The sequence below is a fragment of the Cherax quadricarinatus genome, chromosome 9 (genome assembly GCF_038502225.1).
Source record: "Cherax quadricarinatus isolate ZL_2023a chromosome 9, ASM3850222v1, whole genome shotgun sequence".
In the NCBI taxonomy this organism is placed as follows: Eukaryota; Metazoa; Arthropoda; class Malacostraca; order Decapoda; family Parastacidae; genus Cherax; species Cherax quadricarinatus.
The window spans coordinates 18,429,780-18,456,749 of record NC_091300.1 but is presented as its reverse complement, the minus strand read 5'-3'; the positions used below and the strand labels follow the sequence as shown (position 1 = coordinate 18,456,749).

The window sequence follows — 26,970 nt, the reverse complement described above, 5'->3', positions numbered from 1 at the left end:
GCAGCTGTGACAACTCCCACTTTGTGTGTGATTCTTTATCTTTTAACTCCACGCCTCTTGCCAAGACCCTCGCATTTACTTCTCTTACAACCCCATCTATAAATATATTAAACAACCACGGTGACATCACACATCCTTGTCTAAGGCCTACTTTTACTGGGAAAAAAAATTTCCCTCTTTCCTACATACTCTAACTTGAGCCTCACTATCCTCGTAAAAACTCTTCACTGCTTTCAGTAACCTACCTCCTACACCATACACTTGCAACATCTGCCACATTGCCCCCCTATCCACCCTGTCATACGCCTTTTCCAAATCCATAAATGCCACAAAGACCTCTTTAGCCTTATCTAAATACTGTTCACTTATATGTTTCACTGTAAACACCTGGTCCACACACCCCCTACCTTTCCTAAAGCCTCCTTGTTCATCTGCTATCCTATTCTCCGTCTTACTCTTAATTCTTTCAATTTTAACTCTACCATACACTTTACCAGGTACACTCAACAGACTTATCCCCCTATAATTTTTGCACTCTCTTTTATCCCCTTTGCCTTTATACAAAGGAACTATGCATATATATATATATATATATATATATATATATATATATATATATATATATATATATATATATATATATATATATATATATTTATTTATTTATTTATTTATTTTACACACACACAGTGGATCCTCAACCAGTGATATTAATCCGTTCCTGAGAGCTCATCGTTAATCAAAATAATCTTTAGTCAAGTTAATTTTCCCCATAAGAAATAATGGAAATCAAATTAATCAGTGCAAGACACCCCAAAGTATTGAAAAAAGAAATGTTTACCTCATGAAATATTAATTTTAATACACACAAACTGAAGAAGACATGCACAGTTACATGACACTTACCTTTATTGAAGATCTGGTGATGATTGATGGGATGGGAGGAGGGGAAACCGTTGATCTTAGTGTTTCGAAGGGGAATCCCTTTCCATTAGCACTTGAGGTAGCAAGTCTTTTTCTGGGGTTACTTCTCTTGTTCTTTTAATGCCACTAGGACCAGCTTCAGAGTCACTGGACTTCTGTCGCACAACATTTCTCTTTCCTTTATGACTTTCCTAAAGTGGTTCACAACATTGTCAGTGTACAGGTTGCCAGCACGGCTTGCAGTAGCTGTGTCAGGGTGATTTTCATCAAAAAAGGTTTGCACTTCAAGCCACTTTGCACACATTTTTTTAATCTTAGAAGTAATCAACTTCTTCAATTTCTCTATCCCCTTCTCCGAAGCAGTTTCCTCAGGTGTGCCCTCTTCCTGTTCAAGATGATCTAGCAGCTCATCAGTGGTTAGTTTTTCATTGTCCTCCTCCACCAGCTCTTCCACATCCTCCCCACTAACCTCCAACCCCAAGGACTTCCCCAATGCCACAATGGATTCCTCAACTGGCATAGGATTCTCAGGGTTAGCCTCAAACCCTTCACAATCCCTTTTGTCTACACATTCTGGCCACAGTTTTTTCCAAGCAGAGTTCAAGGTCCTCTTAGTCACTTCCTCCCAAGCCTTACCTATAATGTTTACACAATTGAGGATGGTAAATTGCTCTCTCCAAAACTCTCTTAGAGTCAGTTGAGTTTTTGAGGTCACTACAAAGCACATAGCTTTTGTGTACAGTTTCTTGAAGTTGGAAATGACCTGCTGGTCCATGGGCTGCAGGAGAGGAGTGGTATTAGGAGGCAAAAACTTCACCTTAATGAAGCTCATGTCCCTAGAAAGTCGCTCTGCGAAGTCTGAAGGATGACCAGGAGCATTGTCTAATACAAGGAGGCACTTAAGGTCTAATTTCTTTTCAATTAGGTAATTTTTCACTTTGGGGGCAAATGCATGGTGTAACCAGTCATAGAAAAAGTCCCTATTGACCCATGCCATACTGTTTGCCCTCCACAGCACACACAAATTAGCCTTGACGAAATTGTTTTTCCTGAACACTCTGGGAGTTTCAGAGTGATACACCAATAAAGGCTCACTTTGCAATCACCACTAGCATTGGCTCAGGCCGCATGGACGTGTCTCGGACGAATCGCATTGAGCGAATTTTTTAGCACTATGCGAGGCAAAATTTTAGCGATAAAATGTATTGCTATGCGGATTTAACACTATGCGATGCCAGCGTTATGCGGGGGTCCACTGTGTATGTATGTATGTATGTATGTATATATATATATATATATATATATATATATATATATATATATATATATATATATATATATTTTTTTATTATCACACCGGCCGATTCCCACCAAGGCAGGGTGGCCCGAAAAAGAAAAACTTTCACCATCATTCACTCCATCACTGTCTTGCCAGAAGGGTGCTTTACACTACAGTTTTTAAACTGCAACATTAACACCCCTCCTTCAGAGTGCAGGCACTGTACTTCCCATCTCCAGGACTCAAGTCCGGCCTGCCGGTTTCCCTGAATCCCTTCATAAATGTTACTTTGCTCACACTCCAACAGCACGTCAAGTATTAAAAACCATTTGTCTCCATTCACTCCTATCAAACACGCTCACGCATGCCTGCTGGAAGTCCAAGCCCCTCGCACACAAAACCTCCTTTACCCCCTCCCTCCAACCCTTCCTAGGCCGACCCCTACCCCGCCTTCCTTCCACTACAGACTGATACACTCTTGAAGTCATTCTGTTTCGCTCCATTCTCTCTACATGTCCGAACCACCTCAACAACCCTTCCTCAGCCCTCTGGACAACAGTTTTGGTAATCCCGCACCTCCTCCTAACTTCCAAACTACGAATTCTCTGCATTATATTCACACCACACATTGCCCTCAGACATGACATCTCCACTGCCTCCAGCCTTCTCCTCGCTGCAACATTCATCACCCACGCTTCACACCCATATAAGAGCGTTGGTAAAACTATACTCTCATACATTCCCCTCTTTGCCTCCAAGGACAAGGTTCTTTGTCTCCACAGACTCCTAAGTGCACCACTCACTCTTTTTCCCTCATCAATTCTATGATTCACCTCATCTTTCATAGACCCATCCGCTGACACGTCCACTCCCAAATATCTGAATACGTTCACCTCCTCCATACTCTCTCCCTCCAATCTGATATTCAATCTTTCATCACCTAATCTTTTTGTTATCCTCATAACCTTACTCTTTCCTGTATTCACCTTTAATTTTCTTCTTTTGCACACCCTACCAAATTCATCCACCAATCTCTGCAACTTCTCTTCAGAATCTCCCAAGAGCACAGTGTCATCAGCAAAGAGCAGCTGTGACAACTCCCACTTTGTGTGTGATTCTTTATCTTTTAACTCCACGCCTCTTGCCAAGACCCTCGCATTTACTTCTCTTACAACCCCATCTATAAATATATTAAACAACCACGGTGACATCACACATCCTTGTCTAAGGCCTACTTTTACTGGGAAAAAATTTCCCTCTTTCCTACATACTCTAACTTGAGCCTCACTATCCTCGTAAAAACTCTTCACTGCTTTCAGTAACCTACCTCCTACACCATACACTTGCAACATCTGCCACACATATATATATATATATATATATATTATATATATACAGTGGACCCCCGCATAACGATTACCTCCAAATGCGACCAATTATGTAAGTGTATTTATGTAAGTGCGTTTGTACGTGTATGTTTGGTGGTCTGAAAGGAATAATCTACTTCACAATATTCCTTATGGGAATAAATTCGGTCAGTACTGGCACCTGAACATACTTATGGAGTGAAAAAATATCGTTAACCGGGGGTCCACTGTATATATATATATATATATATATATATATATATATATATATATATATATATATATATATATATATATATATATACATACATACATGCCTACCATCCGACTTACAACCTGCTCAACTTACGACCACTCAACTTACGACCGTGTTTTTTATGCCAAATTTCTGGGAAATAAACAACTATTTGTGTTGTACACAGTGTTTATCCTAAACCTTGCAGTATAAAATACAGTACTAACAACATAAAAGTAAAGTAAAACATGAAATACCAAAATAAAACAATAAAATAAAGTTATTACAAAAATGTTTTGTTGATATTCAGTAGTAAAGTTCGACTTACGACCATTTCGACTTACGACCGGTTTCTCGGAACCGAACTCGGTCGTAAGTCGGATGGTAGGTGTATATATATATACATGTGTGTATATATATATATATATATATATATATATATATATATATATATATATATATATATATATATATATATATATATATATATATATATATATATACAGTGGTCCCCCGGTTAACGATATTTTTTCACTCCATAAGTATGTTCAGGTGCCAGTACTGACCGAATTTATTCCCATAAGGAATATTGTGAAGTAGATTATTCCTTTCAGACCCCCAAACATACACGTACAAACGCACTTACATAAATACACTTACATAATTGGTCGCATTTGGAGGTAATCGTTAGGGTTGGAGAGAGGGGGTAAAGGAGGTTTTGTGGGTAAGGGGCTTGGACTTCCAGCAAGCGTGCGTGAGCGTGTTAGATAGGAGTGAATGGAGACGAATGGTACTTGGGACCTGACGATCTGTTGGAGTGTGAGCAGGGTAATATTTAGTGAAGGGATTCAGGGAAACCGGTTATTTTCATATAGTCGGACTTGAGTCCTGGAAATGGGAAGTACAATGCCTGCACTTTAAAGGAGGGGTTTGGGATATTGGCAGTTTGGAGGGATATGTTGTGTATCTTTATATGTGTATGCTTCTAGACTGTTGTATTCTGAGCACCTCTGCAAAAACAGTGATAATGTGCGAGTGTGGTGAAAGTGTTGAATGATGATGAAAGTATTTTCTTTTTGGGGATTTTCTTTCTTTTTTGGGTCACCCTGCCTCGGTGGGAGACGGCCGACTTGTTGAAAAAAAAAAAAATATATATATATATATATATATATATATATATATACGTATATATGTGTATGTGTGTGTGTATATATACCAGCAAATATTAGAGCCTACAAGACTAGAAAATTCGCTGGACCTCATCTTCACTTACAACGATGATCTGATATGTAATAAAACCGTATCAAAGACAATACACTCAGATCACAACATAATAGAGGTACAGATATGTATTCACAGGGCTCCTGACCAGCAAAATAAAATTCAACTTCTGTAACAAATATATACAATGGGAACAAGTTAACCCTGTCCTAAATGAAACATGCTGGGAAGATATATTAACCCTTTGACTGTTGCAAGCCCCTTTCTGAAACTGTCATTCTGTGTCGATAAATTTTTTGGAAAAAAAAAAAAAAAAAAAAAATTCTTATGAAATGATAGAGAATCTTTTCCCGATGGTAATGACACCAAAAGTACGAAATTGGGTCGAAAACTCACGGAATTATGCTCCCGCGAAGTTAGCAGTCTCGGCGACATATACGCATCGGCGATTTTGCCGACTTTGAGCCCTGTTTTTGGCCAATTACGTTGTTCCATTTGACCAAACTCATAGCTATTTCTTTAGAACTCCATTTTTTCTATCAGTTGAGCACAAGAAACCGCCCATTTACCGATTTGAACTACCCAATATAGTGGTCAGAAATTGGCAATTTGGCCAATTTCACACAAATTAAAAAAGATGCCAATTTCAAAATTGGGTCCAGAATAAAAAATGTAGACATTCTTGGCACTAAAATAACATATCCTCTGTTCATTAGTTACATCTCTAGGCCCCTCTTGTATTACTATTGCTTTCTATTTGATTTTTTATTCATACAAAAAAATACAAAATTTACTGTTATGCAGATTACTGCATTATTGTAAAAATGGCATAAATAATATCAGTGTACTAGTGAAAGAATATTAGACTCCCCAGTTGAAGTGTAATGGACGTGTGGTGTGATTTACTTACTCCTGAACATTGGTGAAAATCGAACATTTCTGTTACTTCGAGCTCAATTTCAAGGTCGTTTTCATCGTGAAAGTAATCACCTGAGACCATGAAAACGAGAATACAATGATAAATACTATACAAAAATACACCTCAAAGTCGGCGTTTTAATCCAAAAAAACGGTCAGAGTTTTTTTTTCTCATTACACACTGCGTGCTGCAGGATTTTTTTTATGTGGTGCACACTGACCACACAGACCCATTCTCTCACATGTGGGCCTACCAGCTTTCTCCCGCTTGACTTGAAGCCGCTAGAATTTATGCATATAAATACGGCAGAAACAGTGGTGCGTAAGACGTATATATACAACCGAAACAGTCAAAGGATTAAACAACACAGATCCGTACCTTTGCCTAGAAAAAATTAACTTTGTGGCACCTGAGGTCTGCTCAAGGCACATTCCATTAACCCTTTGACTGTTTCAGCCGTATATATGCGTCTTATGAGCCAGTGTTTCAGGCATATATATACTCAATAATTCTAGTGGCTTCAAATCAAGCAGGAGAAAGCTGGTAGGTTCACATGTGAGAGAATGGGTCTGTGTGGTCAGTGTGAACTGTATTAAAAAAAATCCTTCAGCACGCAGTGCATAATGAAAAAAAAAAAACTCCGACCATGTTTTTGGATTAAAACGCTGACTTTGAGGTGTATTTTTGTATGGTATTTATGGTTTTATTCTCGTTTTCTTGGTCTCATTTGATAGAATGGAAAACATATTACAGAAATCGAGATGATTTTGATTACTTTCATGATGAAAACGACCTTGAAATTGAGCTCAAAGTAGTGGATATATTTGATTTTTACCAATGTTCAAAAGTAAGCAGATCACACCACACATCCAATACACGTCAACTGGGGAGTCTAATATTCCTTTACTAGTGCACTGATGTTAGTTATACCATTTTTTACAATAATGCAGTAGTCTGCATAACAGTAAATCTTCTATTTTTTGTGTGAATAAAAAGTCAAAATAGAAAGCAAGAGTAATATAAGAGGGGCCTGGAGATGTGACTAATGAACAGAAGATATGTTATTTTAGTGCCACAAATGTCTGCATTGATTATTCTGGACCCTATTTTGAAATTGGCATCTTTTTTAATTTGCATGAAATTGGTCAAATTGCCAATATCTGACCACTTTATTGGGTAGTTGAAATCGGTAAATGAACAGTTTCTTGTACTCAGTTCATAGAAAAAATGGAGTTCTAATAGCTATGAGTTTGGTTGACTGGAACAATGGAATTGACCCAAAATAAGGCTCAGTCGGCGAAATTGCCGATGCGTATATATTGCTGAGATTGCTAACTTCACTGGAGCGTAATTCCGTAGGTTTTCGATCAAATTTCGTACTTTTGGTGTTATTACCACCGGGAAAAGATTCTCTATCATTTCATAAGAATTTTTTTTTTTTTTTCCAAAAATTTTGCAACAGAATGACAGTTTTAGAAATGGGCTTGCAACAGTCAGAGAGTTAAGAAAAAGAAAGAGAAGATGAGAGAGAAAGAGAGAGATGCTCCCTATACAGATGAAGGTGAAGAATCACAAAGCTGCTGAAATATGAAGGGAGGCACTGGTCAGAGAAATAGCAAATATTGAACTTAAGCTGAAGGAATCTTACAGGAGACAAGAATCTCAGGAAGACCTAAAAGCCATAAAAGAGATTGAAAAAAAAACAAAAAAAACAAAGTACTTCTCTTATGCCAAATCTAAGGGTAAAACAACATCCAGTATTGGGCCCCTGCTTAGGCAAGATGAGACATACAAAGATGACAGCCAATAAATGAATGAGATACTAAAGTCCCAGTACGACTCAGTGTTTGGTGAGCTGTTACCCACACTAAGGGTTGACACTCCAAATGAATTCTTTATGACCGAGACCCAAAATTTGGTCATCTCAGAAATCTCTGATATTATCCTAACTCCATAAGACTTTGAAAAGGCAATAAATGACATGCCCATGCACTCTGCCCCAGACCCAGACTCATGGAACTCTGTGTTCATCAAGAACTGCAAGAAGTTCCTGTCACGTGCCTTCAGCATTCTATAGAGAGGGAGCATGGACACAGGGATTATCCCACACTCACTAAAAACAACAGATATAGCCCCACTCTAGATACTCATCAGTTGCACAACCCAGCCCAACACGGGTTTAGAGCAGGTCGCTCCTGCCTGTCCCAGCTATTGGACCACTATGACAAGGTCCTGGATGCTATAGAGGATAAACAAAATGCAAGTGTAGTATACACAGACTTTGCAAAAGCCTTCGACAAGTGTGATCACGGTGTAATAGTGCATAAAATGCGTGATAAAGGAATAACAGGAAAAGTTGGTAGATGGATCTGTAACTTCTTAACAAATAGAACACAAAGAGTAATATTAAACAGAGTAAAGTCTGAGGCAGCTACAGTGACAAGCTCTGTTCCACAAGGCACAGTACTTGCTCCCATCCTATTCCTGTTCCTCATATCTGACATAGACAGAGATGTAAGCCATAGCTCTGTGTTTTCCTATGCAGATTACACCTGAATTGTCATGACAGTTTCCTCCATCAAAGACACTGCAAGATTCCAAGCAGACATCAACCAAATCTTCAGATGGGCCACTCAAAACAATATGAAGTTCATCAAAGAGAAATTTCAACTACTCAGATATGGAAAACTTGAGGAAATTAAAACTGTGTCAGGATATACAGCAAATTCTAACCATACATTAGAGTGAAAGAAATAATGTGAAGGACCTGGGAGTGATAATGTCAGAGGATTTCATCTTCAAAGACCACAGCAATGTATATACTGCATCTGCTAGAAAAATGATAGGATGGATAATGAGAACCTAGAAAACTAGGGATACCAAGCCCATGATGATCCTAATTTGCTTGTACTTTCTAGACTGAAATACTGCTGTACACTAACTGCTCCCTTCAAGGCAGGCAATATTGCTAACCTGGAGAGCATACAAAGAACTTTCATGGCACACATAAGTACAATAAGGCACCTAAATTACTGAGAACGGTTGAAGTCCCTTGATTTGTATTCCTTGGATTGCAGGTGAGAGAGAGAGAAGATAATATATACTTGGAAAATCCTCGAGGGATTAGTACCAAACTTTCACACGAAAATCACTCCCTATGAAAGCAAAAGACTTGGCAGGAGATGCAACATTCCCCCAATGAAAAAGCAGGGGTGCCACGAGTACACTGAGAGACAACACACTAAGTGTCAGGGGCCCAAGACTGTTCAACTGCCTCCCAGCATACATAAGGGAGATTACCGATAGACCCCTGGCTGTCTTCAAGAAGGCACTGGACAAGTACCTAAAGTCAGTACCTGACCAGCCAGGCTGTGATTCATACATCAGTTTGCGTGCAGCCAGGGGTAACAATCTGGTTGATCAGACCCTGATCCACCATGAGGCTTCGTCTCAGACCAGGTCGCAGGTGCATTGACCCCCGAAACCCTCTCCAGGTATACTCCAGTACAGTAGGTCCTGTAGAATGTCTCTAAGATTCTTGGCTATACAGTACAATTTTTATATTTTAGTGCAGTACAAGTAATGTAGTGTACATGTAATAAAACGTTGGTAGGCACTATCGAAAACCACTGGTATGCGATGCATTTTGAGTAAACTAATCCTAATGCTTAGATGTTACTTTAGATATAGACAAACTATTAAGTAGGATTTCTTATGCAGTTAACTGCAGTCATATATACAATAAGTAAGGTAGCTAATGAACAAATGGTATAATTTCTAAAGTGAAGTAAAATAATTTGTCTTCACTTTTCCATTATATGTGATGAACTTTGAAAGTTATACTAGTGAAGTAATTTTTCTCAGGTTTGCATCAAGCAGGCTGCAGGACTCCCTCCATCACTCTCCCATTTTGTCTTCTGTCAATACCAGTTTTGGGGACAAACAGAGAGTGAGGCTGTTGCTCCAGTTGTCAATAATGAATTTCCAGTAGCTCCAACATCCAAAGATTCTATGACATTCAAGGTAAAGCTCTGAAAATAACTTCTGATAAAATAAATTCATCTTGTAAGATAATGTTAATAATTTTCTGTGCTGTAAATACTTAATATTTTTTGAAATAGCATAAAATTGTGCATTACTTGTGTTAATTCCAAATATATCTTTCTGTGTTATTTCCAGATATATCTTCCTATGTTATTTCCAAATAAATCTTCCTGTGTTATTTCCAAATATGTATATCTTCCTGTGTTATTTCCAGAGGTATCTTCCTGTGTTTTTTCCAGAGGTAACTTACTGTGTTATTTCTGAAGGTATCTTCCTGTGATATTCCAAAGATATCTTCCTGAAATATTTCCAAAGATATCTTCCTTAGTGTGAAATTGTTTCTTTTTTTTTTTTTTTTTTTGGGGGTCACCCTGCCTCAGTGGGAGACAGCCAGCGTGTTAAAATAAAATCTTCCTTATACTAAAGCTATAGCCAGGCTCAGTTTCTTCTTACACAGAAAATCTATAATAAATTTCAAGTACATGTAAGATGTCTTTGTACTGTAGTGTAACCCTGCTTAACTAACTTCTCTCTGATGCTATAATATTGTTACCAAGTAAGAGGTTCATACTGTCACTCATACAGCTCCTGGCCTGGCTCATTTGTGTTCAGTGATGCTCACATAATTAACAGTTCTACACAGCTAGAATATTTTAAAAGAAAATAATGTTTTATAAATCTAAAACCATGTAAATTAATTATGGCAGTAAAATTTATATGGATGATTAACTAATGCTGTAACTGAAATACTTCTTAATTGTGGCAAAAGTTTCAGTGTTTCAATGATTTGCCTACACCCTGATGTTTTCAGACTGCCATAATGATACGTCTAAATAGTTCTAATAAACTTATAACAGAAATATATTTTATAGTTGGAGATGTTTGCTACGTATATCAGTAAGTGTTCAATTTGGCTGAAAAAGTAACTTTATTTTGTTGTTGCTTAGATTTAAAAAAACATCAACTACGAAAATGTATGTTGCAATTTTTATCTAGTACATTAGTAAAAGAAAGGTTTTGGCAAATTTGGAGGATAATTGGAACATAATTCTATTTCCTACATGTTCTTTGCATCAACAATAATACTATTTTATGTTATTCCTTGATTTTCAAGAGCCTAACATGTGTGCTATGAGAAGGTTTGCTATACATATGGGAGTACTATGATAGCACTCGTAGGAGGTGCATAATTGCAGCATAATGCATTTATCAGTAATTCTAATCAAATCTTGGTTGATGCATCATGTCATTTTTATACTTAGTGTAAGAATCAGCCATGTTTTCTAGCAGAATGTTGGTTTTCTCATTTCCTAATGCATTATTATGTACCTTATCAAGCAGGATCATATATACCAAGTATATTATTATGATTAGGAATTGAATATTGACAGTATAAACTGGAATTTTCTCCATGGGGAAGAGGAAAAAATATCTTTAATTCTGTAAGAAATTTTTTTTTTTTTTTTTCTTTTCAAAATTTCTTGGACACTGGGGCACCCCTTCCAATTTTGGCCTTGGACCCTGAAAGGGTTAAAAGAAGGGCTTGGAATATTGGCAGTTTGGAGGGATGTCTAAGCTGTCGTATCTGAGCGCCTCTGCAAAGGCACTGATTATGTATACCTGGAGAGGGTTTTGGGGGTATATGCCCCCACAGCCCAGTCTGTGACCAAGTGAAAGTATTGAATAATGATGAAGGTTTTTTTCTTTCCTTTTGGGTCGCCCAGCCTCGGTGGGAAATGGCGAATGTGTTAAAAAAAAAAAATTACTGACAATATGTTAAGTAGAAAGACACAAGTGCAACTAATGTGACATTTTATTTTGGCAATGTTTTGCTCTCCAGGAGCTTTGTCAAGCCATTACAAACAATACATGGACACATAGAAGTATACAGCGGAACCTCGGCTTATGAGTGCTCCACCATACAAGTTTTTCAGGATACGAGCAGTCACTCGGTAGATTTTTTGTTTCTGGATACGAGCAAAATTCAGGATGAGAGCTTCCCCCTCAAACAACTTTTATTTAGACCTCCAGATCTTACAAAAATAAAAATGAATATATAATTGTAGCTCATTGTCATGATGTATTATGTTGTTTTTACTGCAACAGAAATAATAGTATTTCTTACCCTAAATTGTGAGTGCTGGTGTTTGTCAATGATTGTGAAGAGAGTGGAGAGTTATGCTGTGGCCCTACTGGGCTGAGGTGGATGGTAGAGGCTGTGGTACTAAAGTTGATGGTTGTCCTAGAGTGTGCATAAATTCTGTAATGGATTTCTGTTCTGTTTTACCCTGCTGTACATTATACAACTGGTCCTCGTCAATGAAAAAGTCTGACTTTAAGTCATTCAGTAAGTCAGTCAAATCATTCGGTCAGTCAGTCAAGTCATTCATTCAAGTCAGTAAGTTAGTTAAGTCAGTCAATCTGGTCAGTCAGTCAGTCAAGTCAGTCAGTAAGTCAGTCAATCAAGTCAGTCAGTCAAGTCAGTAAGTCATTCAGTCAAGTCAGTCAGTATATCAGTAAAGTCAGTCAAGTCAGTCAGTTAAGTCAGCCAAGTCAGTCAAGTCAGTAAGTCATTTAGTCAAGTCAGTAAGTCAGTCAGTTAATTCAGTAAGTCAGTCAGTCAAGTCAGTCATTTAAGTCAGTCAAGTAAGTAGGTCAGTCAGTTAACCCTTAAACTGTCCAAACGTAGATCTACATTTTTTCAACATTTGAAGGTATGTAAAAAAAGTAAATTTTTTTTTTTACATTTGAAAATGTGTAAAAAAACTGATCAAAGTTTTTTTTTTTTTGTTATATTTGAAAATATGTAAAAAAACGTAGATCTACTTTTGGAGCACTACACATGTGAACATAGATCTGCTTGGACAGTTTAAGGGTTAAGTCAGTAAGTCAGTCAAGTCAGTAAGTCACTCATTCAGTAAGTCAGCAACACTGGTATGCCTACAGAGTGTCATGATTGCTTGGCAGATACAAGATATGGTAATTAAAAGATCAAAACACAATTCACAAACACAGCTAGCTTGTAGGAGAGACGTGGAATTGAACATGTATTCACGAAGCTGGGATGGTGGTGTTGGGAGTGTGGGAATGTCGGGGGATGGTGGGAGGTCTGCCCTGCTAATCTACAACAAGGCAGCTGCTTGAGATAGGGAATGGCCACCACCACCACTTGTCACATTATGACATATTCATTCTAGAGTATATATCAGGTTTCTATGCTTTTTGTATTGTTTTTTATGTCATATTAGATTAATTGTGATAGATAAATAAGCCGTAGAGTTGATATTAGCATCATATTGAAGTATTTTTGTCCTACCTCCCAGAGCAGGAATTCTGCTGGAATGGATGAATGGCATTTCATTTAATTTAAGTGTGGAAAATTGACTCAACATACGAGCAGATTGGGATACGAGCAAGGTCACGGAACGGATTAAACTCGTAAGCCGAGGTTCCACTGTATATGGGCACAGAGTGAGATGCAAAACATAATAAAATTGTTGTAGGTGGTTGTAGTAGCAGTGGTGGTGGTATTATTATTATTAGTAGTAGTAGTACTTGTTGTGGTAGTAGTAGTAGCAGCAGTACTTGTTGTTATTGTTTTGAGGAGGAGGCTGCCGTTATTATGTTTAATTGCATTAGAAATAGTGATTAATGATGATTCAAGGCACTACAAATACTGATACTACTACTACCACAACAAGTACTACCACTACTACCACCACAAGGACTACTCTGCTGCTACATAATGATTATATTATGTTTTGCACCTCACTCTGTACCTATATTTACCTCTGTGTCCCTCTTTTGTTTGTAACAGCTTGACAAAGCTCCTGGAGAGCGAAACATTGCCACAATAAAATGTCACATTAGTTGTACTTGCGTCCTTTTACCTCAGTGATGTAGTTCTGCGCAATGGCCACTGAAAGGGTTAAGAGAGAAGTACCATGTTCTCTCCTTACCCTAATGGGTCAGGATAACTTTTGTTGGTTTTAAGAGATTAATGCCACTAGTCTGGTAAGGTTTATCACCAGACTTTAAATAAAAATATGCAGATTACAGTACAGAAAATATATAAAATGGTGAAGAATAAAAATGGAAAAGTTTCTGGATTTCATTATAGGAATTGGAATCAATTATGGAAACTACTTGCATATAAGCACATGTAATAACTGTTTTTGACTGTATAAAGAATTTATTTTTTGTAAAAATTTGCAAGTAAAAAATGTATTTACCATTTTTTCTTGCATATCAGTGATAATTATAAAATATGTGACAGTGTATTTTTGCATACTTTTACTTGCAGGATTTAGAAAGCTGTGATGTGCCAAAGTTGGCCATGCATTGTTAAAATGCATTTTTGTTCAAGGTTATTATTTACGCAAATTCTCTAAAAGTTATATGGTATAATGCCCATAACAAGGCCTTATTTGAGGTTTATTTCCAAAAGAATTAATAAATTATTACCACTTGTCTGCCCTGTGATTTAATAACCCTTTTGGAAGTGCTTTACAAAATCCTATGGCATTAATAATTTTTTTTTCAGTTTGAACACTCAAGAGACTACACAGTATTAGTAACTGAAGACTTTTTAGAACACTGTGCAGATGGTGCACTCTCCATCGAGGTTTGGGGCCACAGATCTGCTGGTTTTGGCTTGGCTCGAACTGGTTGGGAAGTTGATCAACAGTTAGCCAAGGCACGATCACTTGTTGACAGGTGAGTTCATTTTGTGTACTCACTTATGTGTGGTTGCAGGGATAGAGTCCTAGCTCTGGGCCCTGCCTCTCAACTTGCCCCTTGTCAGAGTCACACACTCCTAGCCATGTGCTATGGTGTAATATCACACAAAATGCATGATAAGGAATAATGGGAAAAGTGGGTAGATGGATCTATAACTTCCTAACCAATAGAACACAAAGAGTTATAATAAACAGAGTAAAGTCAGAGACAGCTACAGTATAAAGCTTTGTTCCACAAGGTACAGTACTCGCTCCCATCCTTTTCCTCATCCTCATATCTAACAGACAGAGCTGTAAGCCACAGCACCATGTTCTCCTTTGCTGACGATACCAAAATTTGCATGACAGGGTCATCCACTGAGGACACTGCAAATCTCCAACAGACATTAACCAAGTATTGAAATGGGCCTCAGAAATCAATATTACATTCTATGAGGACAAATTTCAATTACTCCTTCAATGATCATAACAATTTCTCTACCACATCTACTAGGAAAATGATAGTATGGATAGTGGGAACTTTCAAAACTAGGAATGCCAAGCCAGTGAGGATTCTTTTCAAATAGCTTGTTATCTCTAGGCTGGAGTACTTTTGTACACTAACAGCCCTTTACAAGGCAGGCAAAACTGCAGACCTGGAGAATATACAGAGAACTTTCCCCACACGTGTAAGTACAATAAAGTACCTCGCTTACTGGAAATGGTTGAAGTTCCTTGGCCTGTACTCCTTGGAATTCAGGCGAGAAAGATACGTGATAATATACACTTGGTAAATCCTAGAGGGACTAGTCCTAAATCTGCATTTGAAAATCACTCCCTACGAAAGGAAAAGACTTGGCAGGCAATACAACATGCCCCCAATGAAAAGCAGTGGTGCCATGAGTATGCTTAGAGACAACACAATAAGTGTCAAGGGCCCAAGACTGTTCAATTACCTCCCAGCACACATAAAAGGGGATTACCAGTGGAGCCCTGGCTGCCTTCAGGAGAGAGCTGGACAGGCACCTCAAGTCAGTACCTGACCAGCCAGGCTGTGGTTCGTATGTTGATTTGCACACAGCTGGCAGGAACAGATTGGTTGATCAGGCCTTGACCCACTGCAAGACCTGGTGATAGACCAGGCAGTGGGTCATTGACCCTCGGAACGCCCTCCAGGTATACCACTTCTTTGTTGAGGTTATTTCACTTTTAACCACTCCTGAGACTGAAGAAATACATCCTGTCATCCCTGTAACTCATCTGTTTCTTTAACCCTTTCAGGTTCCAGACCACTGATCTGAAACTTGTCCACAGGGTCCAAGAATTTAAAAAAAAAAATTTTGTTATGTTTTCTTATGAAATGGTAGAGAATCTTTTTCTGAAGGTAATAAAACAAAAAAATATGAAATTTGATGGAAAATTGACGAAATTACACTCTTGCCAATTGTCTTGCGTCAGTGATATTTACGCAGTGGCAATTTTTGCCCACTTTGACTCCCATTTTAGGCCAATTACATTATTCAGTCAACCAAATTTTTAGCTATTTTGCTGGTATTATGTCTGTTTTGTTGATTGAGCACAAGAAATCACCCAGTCAACTATTTCAGCTACCTGATAAAGTGATTGGAAATTGGTAATTTGGCTAATTTCACACAATTTCCAATTTCAAAATAGGGTCCAGAATAAACAGTGCAGGCATTCCTGGCACTAAAATAACATTTCCACTGTTTACTAGTTACATTTCCAGGCTTTACAAATTAATTTCATTTTGATTTTTTATTCACATAATGAATTTTTATTCACACCAAGAAATAGAAGATTTACTGTTATGCAATATTGTAATAATTGTAGAAATAATAGAAGCAATTAAGAGAGAGAGGTGGAGGTTTATAAACTAAAGGAGGAGGCAGGTAAGGTAAGATATAAACAGATATTGGAGGATAGATGGGCTAATGAGAGTACACATATAGGCAATGGGGTCAAAGATGTATGGGGTACGTTTAAAAATGTAGTGTTAAAGTGTTCAGCAGAAGTTTGTAGTTGCAGGAGAGTGAGTATGGGAGGGAAGAAGAGCTATTGGTGGAATGATGATGTAAAGAGAAAAAGTTAGCATATGAGAGGTTTTTACAGAGTAGAAGTGATGCAAGGAAGAAGTATATATATATACAGTGGACCCTCGACCAACGATGGCATCGATTAACGATAAATCCGACTAGCGATACATTTTAACGCAAAATTTTTGCCTCGACTAGCGCTAAAAAACTCTACCAACACTATTTGTTCCGTCAGACGCGTCCACTTCTGGCCAGTGTTTACAAGCCAGCCAGCCACCGCGGTCACTTCCAAGCATACAATCGGAACATTTCATGTTATCACAGCCTTTTTAGTGATTGCACCTGCAAAATAAGTCACCATGGGCCCCAAGAAATCTTCTAGTGCCAACCCTACAGCAAAAAGGGTGAGAATTACTATGGATATGAAGAAAGAGATCATTGCTAAGTATGAAAGTGGAGTGCGTGTCTCCGAGCTGGCCAGGTTGTACACAAAACACCAATCAACCATCGCTACTATTGTGGCCAAGAAAACGGCAATCAAGGAAGCTGTTCTTGCCAAAGGTGCAACTATGTTTTCGAAACTGAGATCGCAAGTACTCGAAGATGTTGAGAGACTGTTATTGGTGTGGATAAACGAAAAACAGATAGCAGGAGATAGCATCTCTCAAGCGATCATATGTGAAAAGGCTAGGAAGTTGCATGACGATTTAATGAAAAAAATGCCAGCAACTAGTGGTGATGTGAGTGAATTTAAGGCCAGCAAAGGTTGGTTTGAGAGATTTAAAGGGAAGGGAGGTAACCCCAGAAAAGGACTTGCCACCTCAAGTCCTAATGGAAGGGGATTTCCCTTCTAAACACTAAAACCATCAACACTCCCCTCCTCCCATCCCAACAATCATCACCAGATCTTCAATAAAGGTAAGTGTCATGTAACTGTGCATGTCTTCTTCAGTTTGTGTGTATTAAAATTAATATTTCATGTGGTAAAAACAATTTTTTTTTTCATACTTTGGGGTGTCCTACACGGATTAATTTGATTTTCATTATTTCTAATGGGGAAAATTAACTTGACTAACGATAATTTTGACTAACGGTGAGCTCTCAGGAACGGATTAATAGCGTTAGTCGAGGGTCCACTGTATATATATAATTTTTTTTTTATAACAAGTTGGCCGTCTCCCACCGAAGCAGGGTGACCCAAAAAGAAAGAAAATCCCCAAAAAGAAAATGCTTTCATCATCATTCAACACTTTCGCCTCACTCACACATAATCACTGTTTTTGCAGAGGTGCTCAGAACACAACAGCTTAGAAGCATATACGTATAAAGATACACAACATATCCCACCAAACTGCCAATATCCCGAACCCCTCCTTTAGAGTGCAGGCATTGTACTTCCCATTTCCAGGACTCAAGTCCGGCTATATGCCACAAATGCCACTAAAACTTCTTTACCCGTATCTAAATACTGTTGACCTATGTGTTTTCTGCAAACACTTGGTCTACACACCCTCTACCTTTACTAAAGCCTCCTTGTTCATCTACTATCTTGCTTTCCATCTTACTCATAATTCTATCAATAATTACTCTGCCATACACTTTACCAGGTATACTCAACAGACTTATTCCCCTATAATTTTTACACTCTCTTTTGTTCCCTTTGCCTTTATACAAAGAAACTATGCATTCTCTCTGCCAATCCATAGGTACCTTACCCTCTTCCATACATTTATTAAATAAAAGCACCAACCACCCTAAAACTATATCCCACCTGCTTTTAACATTTCTATCTTTATCCCATCACTCCCAGCTGCTTTACCCCCTTTCATTCTACTCACTGCCCTACACACTTTCCCCACACTCACAACTGGTTCTTCCTCACTCCTATAGGAGGCTATTCCTCCTTCCCCTATACACGAAATCACAGCTTCCCTATCTACATCAACATTTAACAATTCCTCAAAATATTCCCTCCATCTTCCCGATACCTCTAACTCTCCATTTAATAACTCTCCTCTCCTATTTTTAACTAACAAATCCATTCTTTCCCTAGGCTTTCTCAACCTATTAATCTCACTCCAAAACTTTCTCGTTTTTAACAAAATTTGTTGATAACATCTCACCCACTCTCTCATTTGCTCTCTTTTTACATTGCTTCACCACTCTTTTAGCATCTCTTTTTCTCTCCCTATACTCTTCCCTCCTTGCATCACTTCTACTTTGTAAAAACCTCTCATATGCTAACTTTTTCTCTCTTACTACTCTCTTTACATCATCATTCCACCAATCACTCTTCTTCCCTCCCTCACCCACTTTCCTGTAACCACAAATTTCTGGTGAACACTCTAACATTATATTTTTAACCTTATCCCATACATCTTCTACCCCATTGCCTGTATTCTCAGTAGCCTATCTGTCCGCCAGCAGTTGTTTATATCTTACCCTAACTGCCTCCTCCTTTAGTTTATAAACCTTCACTTCTCTCTTACTTCAGCTTCTATTTTCCTTGTATCCCATATACCTTTTACTCTCACTGTAGCTACAAGTAAAAAGTGATCTGATATATCTGTGGCCCCTCTATAAACATGTACATCCTGAAGTCTACCCAACAATCTTTTATCTACCAATATGTAGTCCAACAAATTACTACTGTCATTTCACCCTACATCATATCTTGTATACTTATTTATCGTCTTTTTCTTAAAATATGTGTTACCTATAACCAAACCCCTTTCTATGCAAAGTTCAATCAAATGCTCCCATTATCATTTACACCTGGCACCCCAAACTTGCCTTCCACGCCCACTCTAAATGCTTCTCCTACTTGAGCATTTAGGTCCCTTACTACAATTACTCTTTCACTTGGCTCAAAAGTTCCTACTCACTCTCTTAACATCTCCCAAAATCTCTCTCTCTCCTCTACAGTCCTCTCTTCTCCAGGTGCATACACACTTATTATGACCCACTTTTCACATCCGATCCTTATTTTAATCCACATTATCCTTGAATTTATACATTTATATTCCCTCTTCTCTCTCCATAACTGATCCTTCAACATTATTGCTACCCCTTTTTTAGCTCTAACTCTCTCAGATACTCCTCACTTAATCCCATTCATTTCTCCCCACTGAAAGTCCCCTACCCCCTACAGCCTTGTTTTGCTTAGGACTAAGACATCCAACTTCCTTTCATTCATAACCTTTGCAGTCATTTCTTTCTTATCATCTGCACTACATCCATGCACATTCAAACATCCCAGTTTTATAATAAAGTTCCTCTTTTTCTTCTTTTTAGTAATTTATACAGGAGAAAGGGTTACTAGCCCATTACTCCCAGCATCTAGTTGCCTCCTATGACACGCAATGCTTTCGGAGGAAGAATTCTGTTCCACCTCCCCATGGAGATAAGCAGAAATAAACAAGAACAAGAACTAGGAAGAAAATAGAAGAAAACCCAGAGGGGTTAGTTTATATATGCTTGTACATGCATATGTAGTGTGGCCTAAGTGTAAGTAGAAGTAGCAAAACATGCCTGCAACCTTGCATGTATATGAGACAGAGAAAATGACACCAGCGATCCTACCATCATGCAAAACAGTTACAGGCTTATGTTTCACACTCGTTTAGTAGGACAGTAGTACCTCCCTGGGTGGTTGATGTCTACAGATCCAATTCCCTAGATCAAGAGCCCCTCACCAGCATCAAGGAACCTTGACACTGATTGGCTCAGGGCACTGTTTACCGTGCTGTGGGAGGAGATTTTGTCGTGATTTCCTTCCAATTTGTGCAGTTGTTATGCCAAATTTCTTGTTTCTAATCATGGTTCCTAAGAAAATAAGTGCAAAGGAAAGTTCTGAGAAGAAAAAGGGATGATTTCCATGCAATTAAAGGATGAAATCGTAGATAAACAGGTGAGGTGTGTGGGTTGTGGGTCGAGGGGGAAGCTGGCTCGTAACTCAGATGTTGGCTCATAACTCAGAGCAAAGAATCAACTGAGTGACAGCTTGCATCTAAAAAAATTTGTATGTTGGGACACTCGTAAGTTAAGGCTCCACTGTATTCTTATTACTTTTTCTGTCTGTTTGACAGCTGTCATCTGTCAACTGTCTGAGTATTTCAAACAGCTCTTTACCTCGTAGTTTTTATTGTTGTTAATCACTACAAGTTCACCATTTTGTTTACTTAAGAAAGGTATATATTTTTATATACATTTTTATTTTTTTATATTTGTATTTACCTTATATGGGTGTGAAGCTTGGGGGGTAAATGAAGCAGTGAGAGGACGGTTGGAGGCAGTGGAGATGTCCTGTTTAAGGGTAATGTGTGGTGTAAATATTATGCAGAAAATTCGGAGTGTGGAAATTAGGAAAAGGTGTGGAGTTAATAAAAGTATTAGTCAGAGGGCAGAAGAGGGGTTGTTGAGGCGGTTTGGTCATTTAGAGAGAATGGATCAAAGTAGAATGACAAGGAAAGCATATAAATCTATAGGGGAAGGAAGGCGGGGTAGGGGTCGTCCTCGAAAGGGTTGGAGAGAGGGGGTAAAGGAAGTTTTGTGGGCAAGGGGCTTGGACTTCCAGCAAGCGTGCGTGAGCGTGTTAGATAGGAGTGAATGGAGACGAATGGTACTTGGGACCTGACGATCTGTTGGAGTGTGAGCAGGGTAATATTTAGTGAAGGGATTCAGGGAAACCAATTATTTTCATATAGTCGGACTTGAGTCCTGGAAATGGGAAGTACAATGCCTGCACTTTAAAGGAGGGGTATGGGATATTGGCTGTTTGGAGGGATATGTTGTGGATCTTAATATGTGTATGCTTCTAAACTGTTGTATTCTGAGCACCTCTGCAAAAACAGTGATAATGTGTGAGTGTGGTGAAAGTGTTGAATGATGATGAAAGTATTTTCTTTTTGGGGATTTTCTTTCTTTTTTGGGTCACCCTGCCTTGGTGGGAGACGGCCAACTTGTTGAAAAAAAAAAAAAAATTTACCTTTTTACAGTCCTTTATTACTGTCTTATATTTACTAAGCTTCCACATCTTTAACTTGTTTAGGTAAGAGCCATAAGCATTCTTTTCATTTTTGTCAAGTTTTTTTTTTTTTTAATATCTACTGTTTACCATTTTATTTTTATATCAGCTACTATAAATTCACTTTGCCTTTTAGCATAGAACTGGATGCATTATTTTTATTGTCTATTGTGAGTTTATAATAGCTGTAGGCCAGACCAGCAAGGGGGTGAAATAACTTTTAAAAACACTTGAAATTTTGGAGTTTCCACACATAATGAAGAGACTTAGTACTTACGGATCTCACGGAGAATGTAAACAAACTGGGTGGGGCGCAGTGACCATATTAGAAAGTCAAGTAGGGGGAGCCATATAGAGAGTTTTGGTCATAATTTAAAATTACCATATTAGCGGAACGCTGCAAAGCAAAACGCTGTAAAGTGGGGCCCTATTGTATCTGTGCATTTATAAGTGCAAAAAAAAAAAAAATGGGTGTTCCACTTTATGGCAGTAGCCTGCAACCTAACCTTCTGTATAAGTGGGGCCCTACTGTACTATGCCAAAATTCTAGCGGCTTCAAATCTTGCGGGAGAAAGCTGGCATCCATATGAGAGAACAGGTCTGAGTGGTCATTGAGCACAGTATAAAAAAATCCTGCAGCAAGTACTGCATAATGAGAAAAAAAACTGCGACCAAGTTTTTGGTTTAAAAACAGCGAATTTGTGGTGTATTTTTGTATGGTATTTATGGTTGTATTCTCATTTTCTTGGTCTCATTTGATAGACTGGAAGATATATTACAGAAATGGAGGTGATTTTGAATGGTTTACTAACTAGAAGTATCTAGAAATTGGGCACAAAGTAGCAGAAATGTTAGATTTTGACGATGTTCAAGAGTGAACAAATCACGGTATGCATCCAATACATGTCAACTGGTGGGTCTAATATGCACTCATGAATGCACTGATATTATTTATACAGTTATTTCAATAGTGCAGTAGTCTGAACAACAGTAAATGATCTGTTTTTTGTGAATAAAAATTCAAAAAGAAAAGCAAGCGTAATATAAGAGGGGCCTGGAGACAGGACTGATGAACAGAGAAAATGTCATTTTAATGCCAGGAGTGTATACATTGTTTATTCTGGCCCTATTTTGAAATTGGTCTTGAATTTTGTGTGAAATTAGCCAAATTAGTAATTTATGATCACTTTTTTTGTAGTTGAGATAGATAAATGGGTGGTTTCTTGTATTCATTCGATAGAATAAAAGGACTTCTAGCAAAATAGCTATAGTTTGGTCTAGTGGAACAAAAGAGTTGGCCAAAAATAGGGCTCAAAGTGGGCAAAATTGCCTATGTATAAATATCGCCGAGACCGCTAACTTCGCAAGGGCGGTATTCCGAAAGTTTCCTATCAAATTTAGAACTTTTGGTTTTATTACCTTCAGAAAAAAGATTTTCTATCATTTTGTATTTTTTTTGGGGGGGGGGGGATTCTTCATTATTATGAGCAAGTTTGGGAGCAGGGGTCTTGACGCTCAAAGGGTTAAATAAAGTCACCCATATATTTTGAACTATAAAATGCTGATTACTTACTAATTAGTCAAGTCACTTATCCATACAGATAAATATACTTTATTTTTCTTATGTACGTATTTCCTTTTAGGTGGAGTGAGCTAACTCGTAAGATTGAGATGTGGGTGGAGGTTCAAGAGCTGGGCGAGTGTGGGGATTATGTTTCTGTAGAAGTGTGTCCTCAAAAGGATGTTTTAACGGGTGGTGTGTATCAACTACGCCAAGGTCAACAGCGACGAATTGTGTGCAGAGTGAAACCTGTGTCAAACTCTGGTACTTTACCACTTATTTGTGAGGTATGAATATGCCTTTTTTTTTTAGGTACCTAGCAAGTAAAAGTTACATTGAACAATGGAGCTAGTCCTTACGGTACTGTGCTTTTTTCATATGGAAACGGATTCCCTCAATATGTTTTAAGGTATGACAATTCACAGCCCTTATTACAAATACTGGTATGATCGGGGGTTACAGATACTTTTAAGAAATTTGCAACTACACACAGAGCCAGTATTCATATGTATTTAGAGCTGTTTGTAAGTTTGGAAAAAATGTATTGAGACAACACATCAGTATGCTGTATTGCATTTTTAGATAAGAACATTCTTTGGTCATTCATTAATAAGGCATACTTCGATGTAAATAACCCCTGTCCCCAAGCCCCCAGTAACCTGATGGGATAATGTTCCCTGCTTCACACTGGCCCCATAAGGCAATTTTTCAAAGCCATCTTCTATTCTGAGTTTTGGGAACTGATGGTACGTTTGTGTTGAGGAAAAACTGGTGGATATTGCTCCTGAATAATAATAAATATTGTCTATTATTAAGTATTTTTGTTATTTTACTTAAAATGAACAATGATTTTATACGGAAAAAAATGCAGCATAGTTAAGTGGGTGATTCAAGTAAGATGGAGCAGTGCTACTGCGTATGGTATTGTTGGCAGGTTGCCAGTTTTGTCTATTAGATTTAAGGCCTATAAGCTACATACAGTTTATTAAATCCTAAATTCCCCAGTACAATAATGTTAAGAATACCCTAATTTCAAGAATGTTAAGACTTTCTCAGAGAGAGAGGGAGAGAGAGAATGAATGAGTGTGTGTGTGTGTGTGTGTGTGTGTGTGTGTGTGTGTATGTATGTATGTGTGTGTGTGTGTGTGTGTGTGTATGTATGTATGTGTGTGTGTGTGTGTATGTATGTGTGTGTGTGTGTGTGTGTGTGTGTGTGTGTGTGTGTGTGTGTGTGTGTGTTTATATACTCACCTAATTGTAGTCACTTAATTGTGGCTGCAGGGGTCAAGACTCAGCTTCTGGCCCTGCCTCTTCACTGAATGCTACTAGGTCCTCTCTCTTCCTACTCCATGAGCTTTATCATACATCGTCTTAAAGCTATGTATGGTTCCAGCCTCCACTACATCACTTGCTAGACTGTTCCACTTCCTGACTACTCTGTGACTGAAGAAATACTTCCTAACATCCCTTTGACTCATCTGAGCCTTCAACTTCCAAGTTTGACCTCTTGTTTCTGTGTCTCCTCTCTGGAACATCCTGTCTCTGTCCACCTTGTCTATTCCATGCAGTATTTTGTATGTCCTTATCATGTCTCCTCTAACCCTCCTGTCTTCCAGTGTCGTCAGGCCGATTTCCCTTAACCTTTCTTCGTAGGACATTACCCTTAGCTCCAGAACTAACCTTGTCGCAAACCTTTGCACTTTCTCTAATTTCTTGACATGCTTGACCCGGTGTGGGTTCCAAACTGGTGCTGCATACTCCAGTATGGGCCTGATGTACACAGTGTACAGTGTCTTGAATGATTCCTTACTAAGGTATTGGAATGCTATTCTCAGGTTTGCCAGGCACCCATATGCTGCAGCAGTTATCTGGTTGATGTGTGCTTCCAGAGACGTGCTCGGTGTTATACTCACCCCAAGATCTTTCTCCTTGAGCGAGGCTTGCAGTCTTTGGCCCCCTAGCCTATACTCTGTCTGGAGTCTTCTTTGCCCTTCCGTGATCATCATGACTTTACACTTGGCGGGGTTAAATTCGAGAAGCCAGTTGCTGGACCAGGTGTCCAACCTGTCCATGTCTCTTTGAAGTCCTGCCTTATCCTCATCTGACTTAATTCTCCTCATTAACTTCACATCATCTGCAAACAGGGACACTTCTGAGTCTGTCCCTTCCATCATGTCATTCACATATACCAAAAATAGCACTGATCCTAGGACCGACCCCTGTGGGACCCCGCTCATCACAGGTGCCCACTGTGATACCTCATCACATATTTATGTATGTATGTATGTATGTATGTATGTATGTATGTGTATGTGTGTACTTACGTCACCTACTTGTACTCACCTAGTTGTGGTTGCAGGGGTCGAGTCACAGCTCTTGGCCCTGCCTCTTCACTGGAGTGTGTGTTTGTGTGTGTGTGTGTGTGTGTACTCACCTGTTTGTGGTTTCAGGTGTTGAGTCTTGGCTCCTGGCCCTGCCTCTTCACTGGTTGCTACTGGGTCCTCTCTCTCCCTGCTCCATGAGCTTTATCATACATCGTCTTAAAACTATGTATTGTTCCCGCCTCCACTACGGCACTTTCTAGGCTATTTCACTGCCTGACAACTCTATGACTGAAGAAATACTTCCTAACATCCCTTTGACTCGTCTGAGTCTTCAACTTCCAGTTGTGACCTCTTGTTTCTGTGTCCCATCTCTGGAACATCCTGTCTTTGTCCACCTTGTCTGTTCCGTGCAATATTTTATATGTCATTATCATGTCTCCCCTGACCCTCCTGTCCTCCAATGTCGTCAGGCCGATTTCCCTTAACCTTTCTTCATAGGACATTCCCCTTAGCTCCTGAACTAACCTTGTCGCAAACCTTTGCACTTTCCCTAATTTCTTGACGTGCTTGATCAAGTGCGGGTTCCAAACAGGTGCTGCATACTCCAGTATGGGCCTGACATACACGGTGTACAGTGTCTTGGACAACTCCTTACTAAGGTATTGGAATGCTGTTCTCAGGTTTGCCAGGCGCCCATATGCTGCAGCAGTTATCCGGTTGATGTGTGCTTCTGGAGACATGCTCGGTGTTATACTCACCCCAAGATCTTTCTCCTTGAGCGAGGTTTGCAGTCTTTGGCCACCTAGCCTATACTCCATCTGCGGTCTTCTGTGCCCTTCCCCGATCTTCATGACTTTGCATTTGGCGGGGTTAAATTCAAGAAGCCAGTTGCTGGACCAGGTGTCCAGTCTGTCTAGGTCTCTTTGAAGTCCTTCCTGATCCTCATCTGATTTAATTCTCATTAACTTCATATCATCTGCGAACAGGGACACTTGTGAGTCTAACCCTTCCATCATGTCGTTCACATATACCAAAAATAGTACTGGTCCTAGGACCGACCCCTGTGGGACCCCGCTTATCACAGGTGCCCACTGTGATACCTCATCACGTACCATGACTCGTTGTTGCCTCCCTGTCAGGTATTCTCTGATCTATTGCAGCGCCTTTCCTGTTATATGCGCCTGATCCTCTAGCTTCTGCACTAATCTCTTGTGAGGAACTGTGTCAAAGGCCTTCTTGCAGTCCAAGAAGATGCAATCAACCCACCCCTCTCTCTCGTGTCTTACTTCTGTTACTTT

The 26,970-nt window shown here is 38.9% G+C and overlaps 1 protein-coding gene across 8 annotated transcripts in view; it reads left to right on the top strand.

Annotated features, from left to right (window-relative positions):
* Window positions 1-26,970, top strand: part of Khc-73 (Kinesin heavy chain 73) — an 886,736-nt gene that overhangs the window by 468,075 nt on the left and 391,691 nt on the right. For all 8 annotated transcript variants that reach the window (XM_070083276.1, XM_070083279.1, XM_070083274.1 and 5 more), the window contains 3 exons: window positions 9,810-9,968; window positions 14,533-14,705; window positions 23,431-23,635. In XM_070083276.1, coding sequence (XP_069939377.1) covers window positions 9,810-9,968; window positions 14,533-14,705; window positions 23,431-23,635 — 537 coding nt within the window. The remainder of the gene's footprint in view (window positions 1-9,809; window positions 9,969-14,532; window positions 14,706-23,430; window positions 23,636-26,970) is intronic.